The 24,136-nt window shown below is 35.1% G+C and overlaps 1 protein-coding gene across 1 annotated transcript in view; it reads right to left on the bottom strand.

The window, feature by feature from the left end:
• The window catches only part of LOC107188087 (thyroid receptor-interacting protein 11-like), a 50,073-nt gene that overhangs the window by 476 nt on the left and 25,461 nt on the right, over positions 1-24,136 (bottom strand). The window contains exons 2-9 of the mRNA XM_015576332.1: positions 9,498-9,665; positions 7,733-7,840; positions 6,759-7,182; positions 3,589-6,417; positions 3,187-3,290; positions 2,998-3,097; positions 328-409; positions 32-221 (exon numbers count right to left, since the gene is read on the bottom strand). Coding sequence (XP_015431818.1) covers positions 32-221; positions 328-409; positions 2,998-3,097; positions 3,187-3,290; positions 3,589-6,417; positions 6,759-7,182; positions 7,733-7,765 — 3,762 coding nt within the window. The 5' untranslated portion in view covers positions 7,766-7,840; positions 9,498-9,665. The remainder of the gene's footprint in view (positions 1-31; positions 222-327; positions 410-2,997; positions 3,098-3,186; positions 3,291-3,588; positions 6,418-6,758; positions 7,183-7,732; positions 7,841-9,497; positions 9,666-24,136) is intronic.

Below are 24,136 nucleotides of genomic sequence, written 5' to 3' on the forward strand. Positions count from 1 at the left end.
ACTCAAATATTTATTAACAAGTAAAAGTTACCTTGTTAGGAACATTAGAACCACTACTTAAACGCGAAAACCAAGTATTATGAGTGGCTGCGGTATTCAAACGAGCTCTATCTTTCTCCACTTCATCGAAATCCAAAATTGTTGAAAATACTCTAAGTACCGAAGACTTGTCTGCTGCTGATGATGTTAGGTAACCCAATAGAAGGTTTTTAATGAGAGTTCTGAAAATAGTTGTTTTTTATATTAATGATAATGCATATACGATTTAAATTTTTGTTTATGATAAAAGCTACATTATAATTGAATCATAAAAACTAATTTACTAACTTATCAACTTTTCCCTCTCCACTTTGTTTTGCTTCTTCTATTCTTTGATCTGCAGTATTTACAAGATTCGTCAATCGGTCCACTATAAATATATAGTAAAAAAACATGAAGAAAATAATAACAAATATAAAGAATAATAAATAATGTATAACGGTAAGCTTTTTGAGATTATAAATTTAGCAATGTGCCTGAAAACATAGTTTTTAAATATTAATTATTCACTGTTCAAGGAATATTTTAGTATGTTGGATGATTCTTTTCTATACATGTGCATTCCAGCGTTGTAAGGTTCGCAGATTTGTAGGCTGAAAAGACATGAGCGTAAGTATAACACAAGTACTGGTTCTTTGAATATCACACCAGTACCTGATGTAATACTCACACCCGTGTCTTAATTGCTCATGCTGCATTCTTCATTCATCATGCCGTACTAGCAAACTAACTTTCACACATGCCACTAGAAGTAAGAAAGCTATATTAATATTGTAATAAGTACTTTAGTATGTTACAATATAATAATATAATTAGTGTGTTACAATAATATAAAATACTGCACTAAAATTCAATAGTTCTCTTATTATGATTGTAATAAGTTCATTACATCTGAAATTAAAAATTTATTTTATAAATTAATATAATTTTATTTCGAATGATTACAGCGAGTATAAAATGTGAAATGCATAACTCAGGAAAGTAATGTTTCTTAAATTTGATGGTAGACTGTTACAAAAATGAAATAAATGAGGGATTAGTGAATATATTACGTAAAATAGAATTAGATAAAGATAAAAATATGCATTATTAATCGGAAAATGAAATTTTTTTTATGAAATGCTTTCATCTTTGTAGGGTAATGGTAACGGGTGGGAAACCCCACGAGGTAATATGAGCTTTTACAATTTACACGCTCACAGTTACCGCATGAGATTACCCACTCCAACGCTACCAAATTATATGTGTGATTTTATAGATATTATTTTCTTATATCATGTGTAACGTCTTATCTTAGTTTACGTTGTATTAAATATTTTGATTTATCAGTGAAATATTTATAAACCCTTAGTATTTACATTATTCTGATATGTATGATAAATATTATGTAAATATATAGTTCACTTATATCTCATTTTTACAAACTTATAGGTCAAATGATTGCAAATACAATCAACATGATTGTACAATTGAGTGACAGGTGATTATACATATATGTAAGTTCACAACTTAAGCATATGATTTCATAATATTACAATCTCATGGTAACTAGTATTATTTTGAAGGATTAAGTGCTGAGGTCATGATATTATCTGACGCATCATTCTTACATTGTATGTGCATTAATAATACAATTTCATATATGCAGAATCAATGTGCAAAAGTGTAAAAATAACATAGAAATACTTAATAGCACATATAAATAAAATGTTACTAGATATTAAATTGGAAAGTGGTTTTACATAGATACAGAGTAATATACAATTAAATTTGTTTATCCCTAATTTTTTATGAGTGATCAGGAATGTTTATTCAGAAAATATGGGAGGAGATAGTACCAGCACCAGTGGCAATGCATGAGCCAACGAAGATGTGATTTAGTGTGCTAAGGCGACGGTCCAGTTCGTAGCCGGATACCAGCAAGAATCCTGGGTTATTCTCAAAATCCCAGAATTACCAGCTGATATTTGACTACGTCACCGGAGTTTCTATGTGTTTGCTTTTGCAGATTAGTCACAGATCACACTCAAACCAATAATTATAGAGTGGGTTTCAACCATTTTACCAGTGCAGAAATTATAATTAGAGTGTGTGATGTTTTGCAAGTTGAACTATAGCAAGCTGTAAGAGCATCAGATTCTTCTGCACAATTTTATTGTATGTGTATTCTTAGTAAATATCATTACGAATGTATGTTACATGTACATTTTTTTCATTATTTATGGCATAATACCAGTACTGTTGCAGTGCCCGTGTGAATATACGTACAAGTCAATGGTCATAAAATATATTGTTTTCAATTCAGGTCATATATAATATGCGTTATATTGCACCAGAAAACTTAATTTTATGTATCTCTAAATAATGTCCATAAAAAATCTTTTTTACGAGAATAATCCACTTCTAAATACAATTTACGAAAAACATATTTCATGTATTTTCAAATATAAAAATATAGCTGATAAATTAATACAATACACTAAAATAAAATAAGGACTTATTCTCAGTATAATAGGATTTCATACCTAATATCACCAACGAAATTACGCAGTCAAGTTCAATAAATAAGCAATATTAAGCATTGTTCTAGTCAGAAAGATAAGTTATTTTAAATACTTTAATTTAATTTTACAAAATAATTTAATTTTACACAAAAACACCGAATATATGTAACCACACCAAATAAGCACATATACATATTATTTACTTACGTTTAGCAACAGTTCTCGCATTTGATTTTTGTCTTACGTATTTAAAAACAGACTAAGTAAATCCTCTGTGACAGTTCCAGCGAATGTTTAAGCGCTAACTTATTTGCAATTATATTAAAATCCCATGACACTGTTTTTGGCCAATAAGGTTTAATTGTGAAAAAATGTTAACCATGCGAGATGTAAAAGGGGCACGATGCAGGCAGAAAAAAACGTAAAATTATATAATAATTATAAATTTGGATACCTTCTTCATTCAGTTGATCAATACGTTCTGTTTTTTTATCGAGCTGCTCGCTTAATCTGGATGCTGCTTGTAAGCACTCTTTAGCTTCAGCTAATTGCTCCTGTTAATAGGTATTAAAAATGACACTGAATTAATAATTCGACAAATATATTTTGCTCTGTGATAAGTATATAATTATTATATAGATACCTTAAGATTGGCAACGTCGTTGGTTAATTCTTTTTGTTTCTTATATGATTCGTTTAACTTAGCTTGAAGTCTCTCCGTTGCTGATCTAATATCTTTCTCTTTATCTAAAATAACAGACATGTGTCACTAATTTCATTTAAAATTTCTATTGTTTTATTATTCTATTTTTGTTCATTTATATATTATTTTATTTATCATTAATTGTTCTAATCTTATCTAAGTCCATAAGCCAGGAATTATAATATTCCTATTATAAACATCAGTTTGAGATTGTTTCAATATATTCAATAAGGAGGAAAACAAGTGTTTCAATTGCTTCATTCGTCGACAAATTTTGTCGATAGTCAGTTACTACAACAATTATTCCTACAAACGTTAATATTATAAATGTTGAATGTATACCTCGTTGAAACTGTTCTAAGACGATTTGCAAGTTAGTTAGAGATGCAGCCTGCGATAGAATTTTGTCTTCAGCACTAAACAGTTTGTTCTGTATATCATCCCTTTGTTGAACGATCAGGGCCATTTGTTGTTGCAACGTCTCCACTTGTTGATTCGCCCGGATACTAGCGGACGTGTACGCGGTCGAACTGTTCTTCATTTTTTCTTCAGCTTGCTGTAACATTGCTTCCAATTCCTTTCGTGCCTCTTCAACGATCAAAGCTTCTTCTGTGTAACTGGATTCAACTTCAACTAAATGCGTCCGTAAACGTTCCAATTCTCTTGCAGCGTTTGCCTCCTTGTTCTGACTTTCGTTAAGTTGATGCTGCATCATCCTGTTGTTTGATTGTTCCTGAATCAACGCTGCCTCCAACGCGTTGCATTTCTCATTAAGAATCGCAGTTTCTGCCAACAGTTTGGAATGTTCCACGATACCGCAGGTTTCGTTGCTGTTCGATTCCTCGACGTTCTTCAGACGTTGCTGGACCACCTGCAATTCGTTCTTTGTCCACAACAGTTCCGCGTCCTTCTCCGACAATATAGATAAATTGGTCGTCTGTTCTGCTATCAAGCTTTGAATTTGCGTGACTTTCTCGTTCAAGAGATGGGTCAACCTCTGAATTTCTGCGTGATACTGCAGACTTTCATTGTGTTTTATGGTAACATGCTTTACAAGCTCGTCTCTTTCGTTCTTCATAGTTGCAAATTCGTTCGACATCTCTGCATTGTTTTCGGCAAGATCAACCGATGCTTTCAGACTATTAATCTCTTCATCTTTTTCTTTGATCAGATGAGATAAGCTTTCTATTGTTTGCTTCCCCATGTCGGCGGATTCTGTGTTACTCTCGACGGTAATTTGTAACTTTTTCTGTGCTTCAATTATTTCAGTCTTCAATCTGTCGTTATCATTTTTCAGAATCTCGTTCTCATTTATATGATTAGACAATTCTCGTGTTTGCATCTGCAAAGTTACCACTTCTTGTTCCAATTGTTTACACTTATCCCGGATGGTTTGATTTAAAGTTCTTAAACTGTTGTTTTCTTCCATCAGTTTAGAGCAATTTCCTTGCAAGCTTATTAATTCCATCTCTTTTAAACGTAATGCTTCCATGTCGATTATTAATTTGTTGTACTCATTTTGCACGGAACTGAGGTTTTCGATAGTTGATCTGGACAGTTCCAATTCGTTCTTTAGTTCTGCTTGTTTTCTTATTTCATTCTGGAGGTTTGTATTTTCCAATTGAAGCTCTTCGACTTTCATACTCAGACAAGAGAATTCATTCTCTATTCTCATGTATCTTTCTTCAGACTCTCGTAATCGTTCGGTAATTTCACTCAATTGTTTCTCTTTGGTCGCAACTCCATCCTTCAATTCGGCCTGTTCTTGCTCGAGCAATGTTTTCTCCGTGTTTACCAAGTCTAGTTTATCGTTCGATTCGTCCTGAATAGCAGCCAATTGTTCCAAGAGGGAACTTTTCTCCTTCATGAAGTTCTCGTTCTCCTGATTCAATTTCGCTATGTGACTTTCCTTCAGATTTATTTGACTGAACGCATCGTCCAGTTCTTTCCTCATATTCCGGATATCATACTCTAAATCGTCCCTCTCGCTGGTGGCTTTGCTGAGCTGCTCTTCGAGATTATTCAACACGTCGTCGTTCTCTTTCTCCAAAGCGATTTCTCGCCACTTCGATATCTCCGTTTCCAGTTCATTGTACTTGTGCAACAGCTCCTCGTTCTCGTTTTCTACTACGTTTTTGGCTTCTCGCAGAAGCGTCAGATTGCTCTCCAACTGTTTCGTATTAAACGTCGACGTCTTTAGTTCTTGTTTCACGTTCTGCAGTTCGAGCTTCAGCTCCTCGATAAATTCGATATTCTCGTCCAAGCCTTTACACTTTTCCAACGACATTCTGAGCTGTTCTTGCGTCTCCCTGTCCGTGTTTTCCAGCGTGTCGATCTTCTTCCGTAGCTCGTCGTTCTCGTCCAGAGTGGCGTGCAGCCTGCGATTCAGACTCTCCGTCCCGCTGTCGGTCTCTTCGATACACTCCGGGATGTCCTCTAATTTCGTTACTTTTTTACTCCTGGCTCCTAAATATCCTTGATTATTCTCCAATCGTGCGCTCTCGTTCAAACCGGCTCCGCCTAATTTCGCGTTTTCCTTTCGCAGCGCCGCGTTCTCCGTCTGAAGATGTTTCACCTCCTCGTTCAACGACTCCGTTTCCGATTCCAGCGAGGCGACACGTTCCTCGCTCGCCTCCGGTATGGACGGTAAATTCAATTTTAAATCCTGAATGTCTAGCAACAGCGAGTCGATGTGCGTTTGCATATCGTCGCACTCGATTTGTAAATTGTTCTTCACTTCTTCGGCCTCTTTTAGCTCCCGATTCATCTCCGCCACCTTCTTTTCCAACACATCCTTCTTCCATTTCGCGTCGACGTATTGCCTCGCGACAGTCTCGAATAACGACGCTCCTTGTTCCGGTTCTACAGGACAGTTCTTTAGAATATCGTTCAATTTGACGGTCAGCTCGTCGATCGTGTTTTCGGGGGTTTCTTTCTCGTCAATTTTCGAATCATCTGTTTGAACGACGCTATCTACATTCCCTGAGTGGACAGTTTGGGAGGAATGGGATGCTGTTTCGATTTCGACGCGCGCAGTGGACTTCGTTAGCGTACTTTCCAAGTGGGCAACCTTATCCTGGGCCTGGTTATAGTCTACGTAGAGTTGTTCGTAAGCGTTTTGAAGGCGCTGATGCTTTTTCTCGATTTCTTCCTTCAGGGACAACAGTTTCTCTAGGACACAAACACGTTTCACGTTACATATTTATACTACCGTATCAGTTTTAAACAATCTTTTTTTCAATGTTATACTATCTTTATCAGTGGTTCTGTTAGGTTGAATAAATTTTAATCAATTTATCGAACGTTTTCCGATGTCTCTATCGTCATTGTAAGATTGCAATATACTATAAATGGATAAACTTCTGATAAGTAATATTTTTTCGTTGTGAAACTACAAAAAAAATACAAATGCAGCGTTACTTGTTGAATTTTCTTGAGACGTTTAAAAAATAAAGAAACATTTTAGTACATTATAAAATGTGAAAATGGTTCGATGAACCGATCACACTTACGAATCGATTCCTCGTGTTGCTGATCCAATTCTTCGACGTTCGTAGACAGTCTTTTGTTTTCTTCCTTAAGATCCTCGATCTTTTTGTACAATTCCGACTCTTTGTTACTCGAGGCCTCGATAATGCCGTCGTGACGTTTCTCGTGTTCCGAATTCACATCGAAGCCAGACTTCACCGCGACAGGCTCGTGGGCAACAGTGTCCTCCGGTCTTTTGAACTTTTCATCGAAGTCCAACTTCTCTTGTCTGTCGGTCTCGCTGTTATGCCTTTCGTTCTCGGTTTCCAGCGCTCTCAACGCAGCCCGTACTAAATCCAGCTTCTCCAGTGAGTTCAATTTCGACAAAACCGTACGGAAATCGTTGACCAATGCCGTTTCGTCCGGTGTGTTCCATATACGTCTTGTGTTCCTCTCGGCTTCTCGAGACTAATCGAACAAATTAAACGATTACAATTTCTCATGAATACAATTTCAATGAGAAGCTTATATCCAAAACCACCTTAATATTAATTAGCATACATCATATATGCATAGGATTTTAAAGATACAGGAAGTATTACTTAAGAACCCTGACACGCTTTGTATCCGTTTGCATAAGAGGGACTAATATGATGTACAAACATAGATTCCTGTTCAGACATAAGACGAAATAACTGAAATAATAAGCGTTAGGTTTTTTTTTTCGTTTTGGCAATAAGTAGGAACGAGATGGACAGAAATGAGAGTTGTATTTTTAAGTAGCTGAAAATGAGAGTAGCTCTTCCAAGTAGAACCGAACAGTGATCAAGAAATTTCCAACGTTTGTACACAAATGTCTTTTTGTTTGAAGACTTCAATGTATTTGCTGTATTTATTTAACTTTCGGGATTTGAATATATGCAGTCTGTAACAGTTTTTTAGCCTCTCAATATAAAAGTATTTGTAAATATTTTTGTTTCCCTTCGTTTTAATTAAATATCTTTTTTCGCTGCCTTACCTTTTCTTCCATTTGTATTATACGATTCACCATATCTTGCTTGGCTCGCAGAAATTCAGCTTTCTGATGTCCGTCAGTCAGCTCATCCTTTAAGGCGGCATTGTTCACCTACGTACAATAAGACCGTGAAAATTTTGTTCCATCAGAAAGCATACGAAATTCTATAGTTCGTTCGTATCCTTCCACGGCTTCGAAGGATAATAATTGCAAGTCGATCGAACTGCATGCGTGCACGTTTTGCATCGTCCAATGGGATGGCAGTGATACAATATTGATTAATGATAACGCGTAATGACATATGTCATCACGTGCATGTATGCGTGAAACGGCCGGCGGCGCACGGTTAAAATTAAACGCAATTATATCAAAACAATTACAACCGTAATTATGTCTTTTATGTTCAGTGGGACATAGGAGTCAACGTGATTATTAAGTACGCACGGGACAAAAAAGAAAGAAACCGTTGCGTAAAGTGGTAAGCAATCTCGTAACTTTTATCATTTATTTAGTAATGTGATCAGAGGGGGATTGTCCCTGCAAAAGAATACATAGTTACACGATAAACAAGCGTATGGTTTCGCTGCGTGATTATTATTGTGTAGTAAGCTGTTAGAGTTGGCCAACGAAGTGACTTAAAAAAAAAAAAAATGGCATTGTAAGGGATAGCATACGTCACCGGTTCTCCATAAAGTGGATAATCTTCTAAGTAAAGAAAAGTTTGTTAAAAGCAGATAGGTAGAATATCCTGTAATTGGTATTATAATCCAAAATAGGGTGGTCCTACGTGAAACAGTACAACGAAAATGTTGGATAGCAATTTTCAATTTTGTAACGTAAGGTCTTGGTTCGCGAAAGGATCAGGTTTGACAATTCGTTGTACGATGCTTTTCAATATGCATGGAATAGTGTCTGAATATTATTCGATATTTCCACTTATAAGAAACACTGATTATGGTTGCGGTATGGAGGTATTGTGTGTATTCCATCGACCTTATTACCTTGTAATTATCACATCAGATAAAATTATTGTAGAATATAAATAATACCGTATCACAGATAGTGATTGCAAGTGTTGCTACAAATAGAAATAATCGGTAATAGACAGACACGTGAGATAAATCACGTTCAAATGTTTATGTAGATATAAATGTTGTTATACAGTTTTTTTATTTATGTTCGCATCTGAATTGACTTGCCTTTTAATTGTTTGTATGTCACAAATATTACAATATAGATACATAATACAGTAATGTCTCAATGAGTGCGACGAATATCGGGTGCGCTTCGGAGCATTCGTGGCAAGGCGAAAAGGTTTTCAGCCCCTTATAAATCTGCTTCTTGCACGTAGCCGAGCCTCTGATTAATTTTTGTTTACTCCGTTTTAATTGGTTCCAGAAGGGGAGACCCCCAGTGATGGGAACAACGTGGTTGCTGGTGTCGTATTCATCGAGGAATCACTGTACATAGTATGCGTACATCGATAGCACCAATGTTTTCTATGACGTTCGATTACGTTGCCATTTTCTCTTTCTCGTATTTTAACCAATTTTATTTTGACTGCCATTTCGAGTTTATAATTATTAAAATTACAATTTTCTTTGTCTTTAAAGAGAGGGTTACTTTTATGTTCATTACAATTATCTAATATCAATATAATTTTTTGATGGCATTGATTTTTTTTAGATGATATATTACTTTAGATATTTACGAGCAATTTTCACGTTACACTTATGGAGTGTAAACAAAACAAAACGTAATACAGTACCTTCTGAACGCATTTCAATTCGGTTTCTAAGTCACGTATCCTCACGGTGGCTTGTGCCAACTGTTCTTGCAGCTGACGCGCGTGATTCTGATTTTTCGAATTACGATTCTTCGTGGACACTGAATCCCAGAAAAATACTTCGTCGTCGTCATCCTGATTGCTGCCATTCTGTAACAAAAAGTAGTCACAATGTGTAGTGTTTCGATAAAAAGGAACCTGTTACTTTTTAACATAAAAAGGTCAACAAATAACAATTGTCCTTATACTGACGGTGTGTATTGTATAAATACATAAACGCGTATGTAGTTATCCATGAAAGTAAAAATACATTGGGCGTAACAATGACTCCATACTTTTCGAGGATGGGATCTATCGTACATATTTAGGGAATAGAATCCTGGGATCCTGTGATCCTGACTGTTTTTTGGTTTCCAAAAATCCCGAGATTTTATGTAGATAACTAATCCCAGGGATTTCAGGATTTAAAAAAAAAGGGAATTACTTTATAAACGACTCAAAAATATAAAAATAAAAAGAACATATACACATAAACATTTCACAATAATAAGGACAATAATAATGATCTTATTATTTAATTATCATTAAAGGAATTACACAAGTTACATTCGAATTAACATTACTATTCGCATGATCATTTTTATTATTATTGTCCTTATTATTATGAATCGACTATGTTTTTTTATTCTGTTTATTTTCATATTTCTCAGTTGTTTATAAAATAATTTACATTTTTCAAGAATCTCAAAATTCGTGGGATTAGTTATATCAAATCTCGGGATTTTTGGAATCCAGAAAACAACCGTGATCGCGAGATCTTGGGATTGCATTCCCTAATCCCATCGACCAGTTCATCTCACCACCAAAAGTGTCAACAAATATTATCCACCGATCGAAAATCCGTGGATAAGCTGCTGGGTATGTCTTTATTGACAATAGTTACTAGCATCTTTTAACAGGAACTCGTGAAATGATCCCGCGGCTATATTTAGATCGGCATCGATTCGGTAGCGGAGTTCTCTGTTTCCATGGGCACGTGAATCGTGCCACGTTGTGTTCCTTCGAGGCCTCCTGGCTTAGCTGAGGCAGGATGCGAGCAACGAGCAACCGTATGATTACTAACTTAGTATTGTTATGCACGTTTACATAAGAGTCTTGTGTTGTCGACGATGCACCTACTATGGCGTTTGTTCGACCGCACGTCACCGGCGAAAAGGAAGAAAAAAAAAGGGGAAAAAAATAAAAGTAGGGACGTTCGGTGGAAGATAGGTGGGGGGCAAACGCACATCACTTATGCAATCGAAATTACAGCTGCTCGCGGGGTCTTCGAGGAGGAGAAAGAAAATCGTATTGAAGGCACGCCGCGGCATATTCGGTTTTCAAATTGCCCTCCCACCCCTCCCCTTCCCGCAGCCCGTGTGTGTGTCCGATTGGAAAGGATGTCAAGATTTTACGGTGAATTGAGACCTTATAAAAGCCTTGTCATTTCATAGGAATTACCTGGATTATGTAACAAGCGCGCGAGCGGACTCTCTCACGTGTTCCATGCGTATTTGCACGTTGTTTTTATCTGTTCAAAGGCCGCTCGAGTTGCAACGAGTACCGGCTTTGTCGGGACAATGCGATCCGTCGCGTCGATTCCGTGCGCCGAGGTAATTTCGTACTGAAACTGGAGGAGAGGGAACGGTTAAAAATGTAATTACGGTGGGATCCCCCCACCCCCCGTATAACACGGGTTTATTGTATAACATGGATTGGTATGACACGACGGACAGATTGTGGCGATATGTCGTGTAGCATGGTGAAATAAGACTACTATAACACGGTAGATAAGTGTACATTTTCACGTTCTAATTGAAACTACAGTGAATCCTCGATGAGTGTTCGAAGGTCTCCAATGGCAGTGACAAGAAGAGGTTCCCAGGTGTAACGCTGTCTTTTTGACGAGGTTTAGCACAGTGATAGAACTTGGAATTCTGAGGTCAATATATTTGTTCGAGCTGCGTGCATCTTTTTGAAACAACATTCAAAGTCCATGATCAAAGATTCTACAGTCGCGTATTATCTCCAAAATGACATTTTCATTCGACTTTTTTAATTATTTTTAGAATAGTCCAGCGTGGAAGAAGGGAGTAAGAACCCCATTTGTTTCGAAAACATGGAAACATTGAATGTGTTCGGGTCACTAGAGAAATAGCTTCGTCTCTGTCAATCGATTCTATGGTCCCTGCATTATCATAATTCTGTACAAATTATTCAATGAGCCGTTGTTGTAGTCACGTAGCACCCCGACAAAAGACTACAAAACGCTTTTTAATCTACCATAAGCTTCCTCCGCCCGGGGCGAGGTGAGGGAGATTCACCTTTCGACCGGGCTTTATGCTGTCCAAAGTTCTTTCATCTAAAAGTCAATTCACAGAATATTTCCCGTTTTGACCCGCATAATGTCAGCACCGGCGACAACCTTACAGCTGCGCCCTGACAATGGTGCACTCTTCAACGCTCGGATTCCGTGTATCGTGTCATTGATCGCGCGGTAGGAATGCTTTCGAAATTATGTAAAAATTCGTGTAACGTTCGAAAGCCAGTGAATAGACGTCGAAATTGAATAACAAATTAGGAAGAATAATTGTGTCGATTTGAATCCACTCTTTGGAAAAATTATGCGTTAAAATAATTAACCCTCATCCGTCCTCTTGTATCGATTTGACATATTTTTCTCCTAACAAATGATGCTATTCTATTATGTGTGGATAAATTCAACCGAGATGACTGTTATTTTAAAGAATTCGCAAACTTAACTATTCGTTGTATTCATTTTTTTTACCACTGTTTACACAGAGGAACAAATTAAATTTGGAAAATGAGGTACGGATGAGGGTTAACTAAACAATGTACTCCAATTAAATAGGATACATCTAAACGTATGCATTTCGTTTAAACTAATCGAAATATACGAAATTCTCCTGATCACTAAAATTACAATGCAATAGTGATTTTAGGTCATTTAGGTAAGTATCTGAAATAAATTAACTAATAGTATCTGAAACACGATAGAATATATCTGAGTATCTGAAAACCATCAATAACGAATTGTAATGAGCTAATATTCCTATTTTCAATAATTAATTATTACAGTAAATTGTTTTTAAATACAGAAGCTATACACTATCGAAGATATACGCAGTTATCTTTTCTAAGATGTCGAAAGAATTCTATAAAAATGTTAATGCTTCGAATATTTACATCCTATTTTGGGTCACTTGCGACCCCACAGTGTCACATACGCTCAAAAAATGCAACAGTATCGTACCACAGTTAAGTATCTATAAAATATTTGCATGAGCATCCGTAGCATAGTAATGTACAGAGTGTTCCCGCTTAAAACAGGCCACATAAATATCTTGTCTATCTGTGATTATACTAGAAATATTTTTTACGTAATTTAAATGGTTTCAAGAGACGAATCAGATGGCGGCAAAAATTGTTTATGAGTGTCTTTTTGTAACGTTATTTTCAAGGTCACCCATGTTTTTTTACGTAAATGCATATAATTTTTCTTGCTGGATGTTATCACATTATTATGCATTTATCCATGTATAATAGTATGACCTTGAAATGACTTTGGACGTTAAAAATTTTAAACTTATAAAAAATTTTAAATTCACTTTTTATAATTTTTCCACCATCTGACGCGACTCGCGAAACCATTTTAATTACGTTAAAAATATTTCTCGTATGATCCCAGATAGGGAAGATATTTAGGTGGCTATTGTTTTAAACGGAACACCCTGTAAATTTCGGGTCTCGGATTAAATCTGTCGAAGTATTTCGAACTTCTCTCCGATTTTCGTGTGTCCTCCGAAAAACGAAATTATCGAGGATCGGGTCAAAAGATCACTTTATCTCGGCCAGAATCGATCCGAGTATACGTCGAACGCATAAAGCGCGTGCATCGATTAGCATATTGACGGTGTGCACGGATATCGGTTCGAAAGCTTTTTCGGTATCGGTCGCATATCTGAGAGGTATTCCAAGTGGATGATATGCAACGGGGCGACACTCGAGTCGCTTAGCACATCCATCAAGGGATTGACTTTCCGTTCATTTGTCTCTTTCAAGCTGTCAAAATAAAAAAATGACGGAGACATTAGGAATTCGATCCCGTGTCGGTTTTGTGTGTTTCAAGCTTCTGCAAATTTCATCAGACGACCAAGAGTCATATTGGGCCCTTTTTGACGAGCCTTGATATTTTCAAGGTTTCATTTTGTGCAGCTCGAATTTGCAGAGAGCGTCCCACAAATTTATTGACGCGTCGTATTGTATGTATCCTTTGTAGATTCGTGACTTTGAATCTACGGAATCTTGACGTACGATTTATAATATTGAGTGTAGTATATGGAAAAGTAATTACTGAACAATTGCTGCGGTATCATCCCCTCGAAGTAATCCTCTATTTTTTTGTAACTTTTTTTATGTTTCTGGTAAAAATTGAATCGCTCGTCAATAAAATAAAGTAAAATCATCGTATGTACTACCGTAAATATGAAGGTCATTACTTCTGGATACGTTTTATCCACTTTCTGCATTTTTTTGGTATCTTGTACAAACATTTTTTTCACAAAATCAGGAACCGATAGTCAGTTTGAGAATATTTAAAACATGTTTTAAAATATATTTTTTATCAACAATGTATTTGCTCACGATAAATAACGAATTAGTAGTGACAATAATATTTTCTAATATTTGGATGTCATTTAAAGAAGTTTTGTACTGCCGATCGGCAAGAAATATTTCAGATATTGTTATAAAGTAGACATCTACTATAGTAGACAGAGACAGGTAGCGGGTTAATAGATACACGAACAAAATAAATAAATTTATTCACTTGATTGAAGTACCAAAATTTTGAGTCTGATTTGATATAAGATCAAAGGTATTTTTTACTAATAACCATTTAAACTTGTACGAAGTGCTTTTGTCATTTTAACTTCTAGATTGCGTTAAAAATAACGAATTCCGATTCTTCAGAAAAGATACCTAAACATTTTAATTCTAAAAGATAATAGAAGTAGTACTACATGAATCCCTTTTGATCTGTTAGCTTGCCCTAACAGCGTTTCCTCGCTGCTATTTAATTAAAATTCAGATTTCGGTGGATTCGTTACTCCTGAATAAATATCGGATCCGTTAATCAAATAAGACGAATGGAAATTAAATATTTAAAGGGAGACGACAAGACGCAAAACACGGAGATAGGTAATTCGATAAAAATATTTCGTACCGAGGAAGGCAAGCATGCGGGCGTCTTTCGTGGCCCAAAAGGGGGGTAATTCTAATGAATATGAAAAGAACGGGGACCTCCTCCGTTAGGTCAGGTCAAGGAATAATATATCGGTTGACTTGCATACGGACAAGCGACAAGAGTTTCTTCCTTTTCTACATTACGACCTGCTTATACGTTTTGCTTCACCTTGAACATCGGCGTTTCGTACAAGAATGGTCCCCGTGCGGTAATTTTTCACGTTTTTACAACCTCTGACACGGTGTGTAATCAAAATCTTTACACCTTTTTAAATCTGCTAGTTCTACTGTAGAGATATTGCAATAATATTGCATTCAAGAAAATCTTATTCTATGATAAGAAAGAATATTTTTTGTGTTTTATATTACATTACATTCTGTGTATCACGCACACTTGCTATTTTTAAATGTAATTCTGTTCGAAATTAATTAAATCTGGCTATAAACAAATATTCGGTTTAGTCATAAATAATTTATGTTCCTCTTTTTAATGCTGCTTCCCTTGAGGACTATTTATGGATCTGCTATGTATTCTGTGCAATTATTTAACTTCACTATTATCGTCTAACTTCAGAATACATATTTACTATTATTATCCTTTAGCACGTTGACTGCTATGATAGTCACTGGTGATCGACGACATTAAATCGCACGATAAACTTCCAACTTTTAAACAGTAACATTCGCAATCTTTTAAATACAATTAGTGACAGATTATGTACGTCGATTTGTTAATCAATATTTATTTTGTATGTCCATGATCTGTGATATAATTTATTCCTAACTCAATCGAATAACATTGAGATACAATCAATTAACACTAGAGCTACTAAAGCAATTAAAATGATAGGTCAGTACACTTTCATAACGGTGATTGAAATATTACAACAAATATTTACTGAGTTCTTTTACAATTTCTATTCCAATATAAAAGTAATGAAATTAACCAATTTATAAATTTGCATATTTTCAAAAATTTGTCATGTTTATTGATCCGATAAAGATGGATATACCTTTATCATCGGTAATTCTAGTGTTAATAGTTTCCGCAACATGTCTTGTTAACCTTGTCTGATTCCGTATCTAAAACGTAAAAATTCTGTTTTATTATAGTGTTAATGTCAAACATGAAATAATCGTATTGTTGTGTAATCGAATTTGAAGTATCTACTCTTTCGAGTAGATCAATGTTTACAGCATATTAACACTTTATTGACCAGTGATTTATTAATAGGCTTTCAAATTTCAGTGTGTGTAGATAAGAAACCTATTAATATTACCTTTAGATCAGGGTTACAGAAAAAATTATTACGTTATTTTATTAAAATTTTTGTTATTTTCCATGAATGTAATTTATGACTGTGATTGAACTGTTTAATAATAGTCCATTGGCTGTTGATCGCTGGATCTACTGAACCTATTAAATAGCAATCGGTAGATAATGTGTTAACACAAACGTGCAGATGGGGCTCGTTCCGAAACGGAAGGGATTAATTCCACGGTTTTTCGATGCTGTGCAAGCAGCTTAACATCGATTCGACAGTTCGCTCTTCGTCGCAATCTCGGTCGATCTGTTCGTTAACACCTTCTTTTCATTATGGTAAATTTGACGTCCCTTCCCATTTGCATGTATTTACATGAGCCACAGAAATACACAGTTTCCAACAGGGGCCCGTGTTTGTTTGGCTTTTCGCGGCAAATTAGAGTCGTTCGAAACGAACTATGTACTGACGACTTTCCGGATCTTGATCCCTTCAAGAATTATTGTGGCATCGAGCAGAATATTTGTATAGGGCCTGTGGATATCGTGTTAATACGTCCGATCCACAAACTTGGTGCTGCACATGGAATGTAAGTCCTCATTTGAATTTTAAATGATACTTTGAGATGAATTAGGAACGGCAATTATTCGACTGGCGGATGTGTGTACAGATTCACACTTATTTAAAAAATTTAGTACATATTCTGTTCCTTTATTGTGTGTCTTATTAGGTGAAAAACAGGATTCGAAACTGTATCGAACTTCCTTAAATCTTTAATTTATACAAACCCTAAATTTATTTAAATCTACAGTCTCGTAATTAACGAGTAGGAATCGAATTCACTTCTTCGCTGCACACGATTTTGACATATTTATGTTGCACAGTTTATAAGCGATTTATTATCAAGGTCATAGGTATATTTATTGTACGGCAGTATTCGTACAAATTTTATAAACTGGAAGATTTATTTCCGTAAAACAGTAGCTGCATGTAATTCGCTAAAATGATTTACGTTCGCGCGTGTCATTGCAATAATGAAAGCGAAGGAAATGAATGTGTTATACCGATACGATCTCACGACACTTGCTACGCTTTACACGTGAAATTATACAAGGCACATACATGGAAAGAGTTCTGAGTGAGCGAGATTGCGATTCGATCGAGTCGCAACCATTGTTTAACCCCCATCACAAGATATCAGATCAGACGGGCTGGTCTCGAGTGAAAACGATTACAGTGTACCATATCATCAACAATTATGTTGTAAGAAAACAATTTATTCTCCTTAGAACAATTATAAAAAGATGCAAAATATTACGTAAATAAGTTCTCTTGCATAGTACTTTAAAACGACTAAAACTGAAATATCGTTTTTTAACGCAGAATAATTAAATGTCAAAGTATTTAAAAACTCGAAATTTCTTAAATTTCTATACTGAGGATACAGTAATATTATAATATTCGTTAAATATTTTATAACAGATTGTAATAGATTCATTGAAAAATGCTGAACGAATAATTGGCGTAAAAAGCGGTGGTCTACGCGACACCTGAAAACACGTTTTTTCATTACATTATGGCTGGTCGAAGTAATAATTTTTCGATCCTATCAAACTGTGTACACTGTTGACGCAATAACGATAACGGTTCTCTGTTTTCCAGCGATGCGTTGAGGTGGTCGATATTTGTTTACTCTATATATTACGGAAAAATGAATACTATCTGTCGTGCCGGTCTTCGGAACGGATCAAGACGGTCACATTGATGTAGATTTATAGACGTGCATGCTCGTAAGGACACAGCGAACAGTGTAAATAAAACAAAGTCGTAGAAACAAACAATAGCTGACTAAACTAGACCACCGATGAATCAGTCAGAATGTTGTAGAATTACAAGTTGAAACCGTTATCGATAGTATATACAGGTGCTTCTCTTTGTTGAACTAATTTCTTTCGTATCTTTTGTACAGTTTTTGCACTACAAATTCAACTTTTTGCAAATCAAATTCAACCTGTTGCAATTTACTAAATAAAAAGTAAATGAAAAAATATTTCTAAAAATGTACTCAAAATAAAAATTTCAAACCACCGCTTATCGCAATTATCCGCCCAACAATCAACATTCTAGTTGTCATTGTGATAAGTCGCGTACGTGATTTATTTTTAGTCGGAAAATTCGCACGCTATCGTTAATTTAAAAATTAAGGGTTGTCATCCCCAGCCTGTCATACGTTGTCTCTCGTAGAAAGCTCTATTGAACCATGTAAAAGAAATCATAATCCCATTTTTAAGAGTAAAACAAAAAATATCTGATAATATTTTTGACTAGATACATTGCATATTCAATGTCATTGCTATTTCGAGGCCGTGAAACGGAGTTTCTCGAAATTGCATCATCTTCCAAGTCGTGCTGATACGGCTAGATAATGAGACCCTGATAATCAGCGCACGGAAATGAATGCGTTATCGTGATATAATTTCGCGAAACTTGTTGCACGCAAACTTAAAATAAGATTCGCGAGACAATTCTATGCTGCGTTGCACAATCGCTTGCTACGAGGTTGTGATTCAGAGAGACAGAAGTTTTCATCCAACACTCAAGATAATGGAGGTTTGCTACGATGTTCATTGAACCGTCGTGTGTCCTTCAAAGGGTCGTGTGATCACGATGTTGATGATCGAACTGTTAATGATGATCGATCATTAACAGCCCGATTAATTACTTACTAATGACCTTCCATTATGTTTTGTTGGTATGCATACATTTAAATATTAGACCAACGAAATACTAATATTTACAAATTAGTTCGACACATTTAATCAATTTGTCGTACAATTTCCAACTGGTCATTGCTAAATTAAGGATATTCATTCAAATTCATATGTTCGTAGATTAATTTATAAAATACAATTGATCTAAAGACAGAGTACTTTATTAAAGTTTTTACTCTGTTTCGATTGAAACAGTTGTATCCACTGTAATTGCATAAAATCTGCAATCTTAGTCGTCAGCCATGTTAAGACCCTTTCCGAATTTTAATAAATAAACAGAGATTCACTTGCGCATCAATTGTACAAAAGAAAAATAATAATGAAGCATTTAAACGCTGAAAAGACTTGTTTGTATAAAAAGACGATTGATTATTAATAATAAAACTGTCCAGTGTGCCGTATTTTTAATTTGTAAAATGTACATGATGAAGCCGCAGAAAGTACTGTTATTTTATTGCAGCTGAGATAAGACAAAATATTACTCTGGATAAAGTGATAAGGAATGAATGAATTACATCATTTGGCGGATGTCGATTAGGATGCGTTCTCATTGCAATCACGTCCTCTTTTCAGCATTTTCGTGTCCAGTTTGAAAACGCTTGAAGAAGTTCGCGAAGCTTACAGATTCATTAGACAGTTTTAATACGTAATTTAATTAATAGATCGAATGAATGGTAGTTTATGCAAATAATATCGAAACAGTAATATAATATTTCATCGTGACAAATTTTGTATAAAATCATTCATATAAAATGTAACATTTTTTTTTGAAAATAATAAATTTTATATTGGTACATACTAACTAATGTCATAATAACGTCTATTTACAAAACAATTGAAATTTTATCACGTGGAAGAAGCAAAACTTACTTTAATCATACGTAAAACACACCTCAGACACGATTCCAGGAATCGAGTAATCAAGTTTATACTGCCATTTATAGTCAAATTACACTATCTGGATTCCATTTTAGAATGACCCTTCGAGCGTTTCAATTAAGCTACGGATTTTATGCATTTACATGGTATACCTACGTGCAATTTACAAAATGTAAAAGTTGTCAAAATCTCTATTTCATTTTCGATCTAATAAAATCATTGCCATGGAAACTTAATTGTTATTTTCGTAAATTAGCCCTTAAAAATGTTACATAATTTGGAGGAGTATTCACCTTTTAATCGGAATTAATTGTTTTGCTTCGAAAGGAGACAGCTTATTTCGCTTCACTTTTTAAATTACAAGAAGAAATGCAACGGCTTGTACATTTACTATCACCGTAAACACACTTCGTGACGAGGCGTTCGTGGACTATTAGATGGATATTGATCACTGCGCTCAAAGCGAATCGCATACGGCAGGGACACGTGTATTCGAACTAATCCCATGAATAATCGTTTCGCTGTCACGTAAGACTAAATTTAACGCACCATTTTCACCCTTTCTTATTACATTCCCCATTTTAAACACTTAAATAATTCCCTTAATAAGAGAAAACGATGTTCAATAGAAGAAAATTCATTCGTTGGCATAAAGCAGTAAAATTAGAAGCTCGTACGATCTTACTTTATTCACAGCAACAGAACATGATTTTAGTCGTAATTAAGTCATTGATAGTTGACAACGTACAATTACATTACAGAAGGTTGCAGAAAATTTTGCATATCGTAACGTTGGCTGTCAGTGAATTATCATAAACATACTCGTAAAATGGATATTTTTCATATTTACACTTACAATTAGTTGATAGTTGTTTTAATGCTCCCATAAGAAACGTATTCCTAAATCAAACATTTTCTACTATTTTTTGCATTGAATTAGTAAGCATTATTCAATAAAGTAAAAGATATGTAATTGCAAGGAACATTGTTGACAACGACGTTAATATAACTACGGATTTTCCATTCAAGAAGAAGGTCACCAATGACCATTATAGTGACTTTGCTGAATCATTAGGTGTGTAATAATTGTTGTAATAACTGTTCTTTTTCCACTGAATAAAATCTGTGCATGTAAGTGAATATCTATCCAGCGAGAAGCTGCATAGATGGGTGCTGGGTTGCTGGTGGTTCCATGAATATCCATTCCTAACAAGAACACGATTGCCTGCCACATTTTATCGAAGTGACACGGTGGAACCGTACGCTACAGGTAAAACGGTGCTGATAGCAACCGTGGGAAAGGAAGCTCCTATCAATGACGGTGCAATGAACTGTTCTACAGGATATTTTAATAACGTTCTCTTATCAATTTCCGATTCGAATCAAGAAAATAGAAAGGAAATGAAAGATAAAGATTGTAGGATTTTGCCTAAGTGCAATATAAGTTAATCAGATTACCCCTGTTACTCAATATAAGCATGAAGATAAATATTTAGTGGATTTCTAGCCTATATAACTATGAGACATACAATAAAGGACAATAGGTACATATATTTTTTTTCAATAAAATTCTTAAGGTAAGAAGAAACTTTCTGCTTTTACCGTTGTCGTTAAGAATTTTATACAATAAAGATTCGCAGTATGTATAATGATACAATACCGGAAATATTTATCGTATCACTAAAATTTATGTATGTAGTACGTACAACTTTCATAGCAATATGATCGATGAAGTGATTCGTGTCCATATTTACTCCGGCCAAAACAGTGACTTTTACATTTCTGCAATGAAAATTTGTTGGAATTAATTTTCCTAGTCTAGTAATAATTAAGAGTCAGAAAGGTATAAGTAATAACGGGTTTAATATACAAGTGAAAGGTAAAACAAGTAACACGTAAAAGCAGTAGTTTGACTAAACAAAGTTTTAACTAACAATTTTTGTATGAACTGTAAATTCATTTATATTATATTACATATTTCAATCTCACTTTTGCAAATAAATTTTTCTAGAAGAATTCATTCATCTCTCAAGTATTTTAATAAAAATCTTACCATTTACGACACCTGTGACGAACAACTGTTGCGTGAGTCAACCAACCCTAACGCGGGTCTGGTTGTCACATGTTACATTATCCTAATTACCACCAAGCCAACAGGTATTTACACTGATATTACAACATTAGTATTTTTTTAAAATCACAATTACCTACTTTTTCTATTACTACGAAGAAAATCAGAGAGAAAAGAAATTGTCAATTAAAAAACGTGACAACTATCCCCGGTCTTCCTTACAAGCAAGCGTATGCAGTGTTTCGAATATTTTCGAGTCAAGTCGACGAGTAACACCGTCCCGGGGCGGTTGAACTGACGTCAAGTGTAAGCAGATGCTACTCGATATTCTAACACGGGCTATGTCAACATAGACAGTAATAAAATTTCCATTACAACCGTCCGTATGCGTCCACGTGCTTTGTTTTAATCGCGCGGAACTCCGTTGCGTTGCTTGGCGCGCGCGCATAAAATTCAATTCGACGTTGTGTCGCGACAATCCAAGCCCGATAAGAATCGAACAGTTATGGAAACAATTCGTTGGACGTGTGCAGACACGAGGATGGAAACATATTATGCTACTAATAGACGGTGAAGCATCTTGAAATTGCTTTTCTCAGTTTTATACGGCGCGTAAATGCGGTATTACATGGGACTTAAATAGTTATTAAATTACACGTAGGTACGTTAAATAGTTATTAAATCGTGAATACAGTTACGTTGTAATAAACAGCAGCCACGGGGGGCACTATTTGTGAAAGAACGATTCCGACGATAGTAGAAACGTCTAAGACTTATCTTTCAGTGCAGTTTTATGTGAAGAACGGTACCGACTTGTGAGTAGAATGTGTATCATTTAATCAGTTTGCATTTGTATTATGTTGTTAACGCCTTAGGAACTCAGTAAATTTTAGGAATGCATTAATTTTATACTAATAACACATATTCTTGTACATTATTATATAAATGTTTATAATATGGTATCGAAAACTCATTTCAGAAAGCAATTCTATTTTTTATTATTATGTATTTAGCAATACAAAGTAACACGTTAGTGGTGCAAAAGGGAATGTTATATTTTCGTCGAACATAATGTGTACCTTAAGGGGTTAAAAATATATTTTTTATGTGCGTATTTGTGAAACTTTCTGTACTTAGAAAAATGCGAGACGAAAATTGAATTCAATTGAAACTGAAGAAAATCGCGTTAATTTTGAACAGTTTTGTATTCAACACACGAAGTACAGAGGGTGATCAAATTATTATGAACAGATGGAGAAAGTACATATTTTATGTTTTCGGTGTTATTATGACTTCAATAATAATGAAGGATACCCTTTTTTTGTCTTCTTAACATATAGATAAACAATTTAACTATATTTTGGTACGTTCAGTAGTCAGTGTACAGTAAGACGTATATTTGTACAATAACAAGCTACAAAATTGTGCTACCGTTGATAATTCTTTTGTAGATTGTTGGTTTCCTTGATTACTATTTATTCTAATACTATTAAATTATATTGTAACAAAAACAAAATTGAAAGTATGCCGAGAAGAATTCAGTCAATTATAGAGGCGACGTGACAAAATATTGATACATACATATATTTTTTGAGATTTGGATAAAAAAATCAAATGAGTGGTAATTTCGAAGTGAACATAATAATTTGATGACCCACTGTGTAAGAAGTCTCCATTATATGATTCATGTTGGTTTGATATTTTAGTTCTCTAATGTAATAATTATGCGAATGAAATGAATTTTTGAATATCATTTCGATTTTATGGAAAGACTTTCCATGGTGCGTTTTGACCGCTTTTCTTTTTTATCTGTCCGTCAAACTTTAGAAATTTAGCGACGAGACCGCCGCACCGATTGGCTCCGATTTACACTAGCTCCGTTACGTCATTCCTCACCTGATTGACAAATAAAAATGACGAGTTGTCAGGGATCATAGTTCGATTCCTCGAATGGCCGTCTCCGGTGTGCGTCTACCTTTCTAAAATGGCCGTTTCATCATCGTGCGATTCAACGCGCGTAACCCTTGCGAACCCTATTTTATTTCCCGCATAATCGTTTCAAGTCGCGCTCCCTTCTGATATCGCTGGGGTCAAGTGTATTCAGACTTGTTGGTTTCGTAACTTAAACACCTTTGTCATTCAATTTTTCTGATTTCATTCGGTCGAATTGATCGCTAAACAAATTCTCCGATTTCTTAAGTTCATCATTCCTTATATACATACATATATATCTTTATATAAATCCAATATTTCATTAGCTGAATTTTCCTAATGTTATATATGCACTATTTTTAATTTTATAAAATTGATTTACCAAACGTTTTCAGAACTCTG

The sequence above is a fragment of the Dufourea novaeangliae genome, unplaced genomic scaffold, assembly GCF_001272555.1.
Source record: "Dufourea novaeangliae isolate 0120121106 unplaced genomic scaffold, ASM127255v1 scaffold115, whole genome shotgun sequence".
Classification (NCBI taxonomy): domain Eukaryota; kingdom Metazoa; phylum Arthropoda; class Insecta; order Hymenoptera; family Halictidae; genus Dufourea; species Dufourea novaeangliae.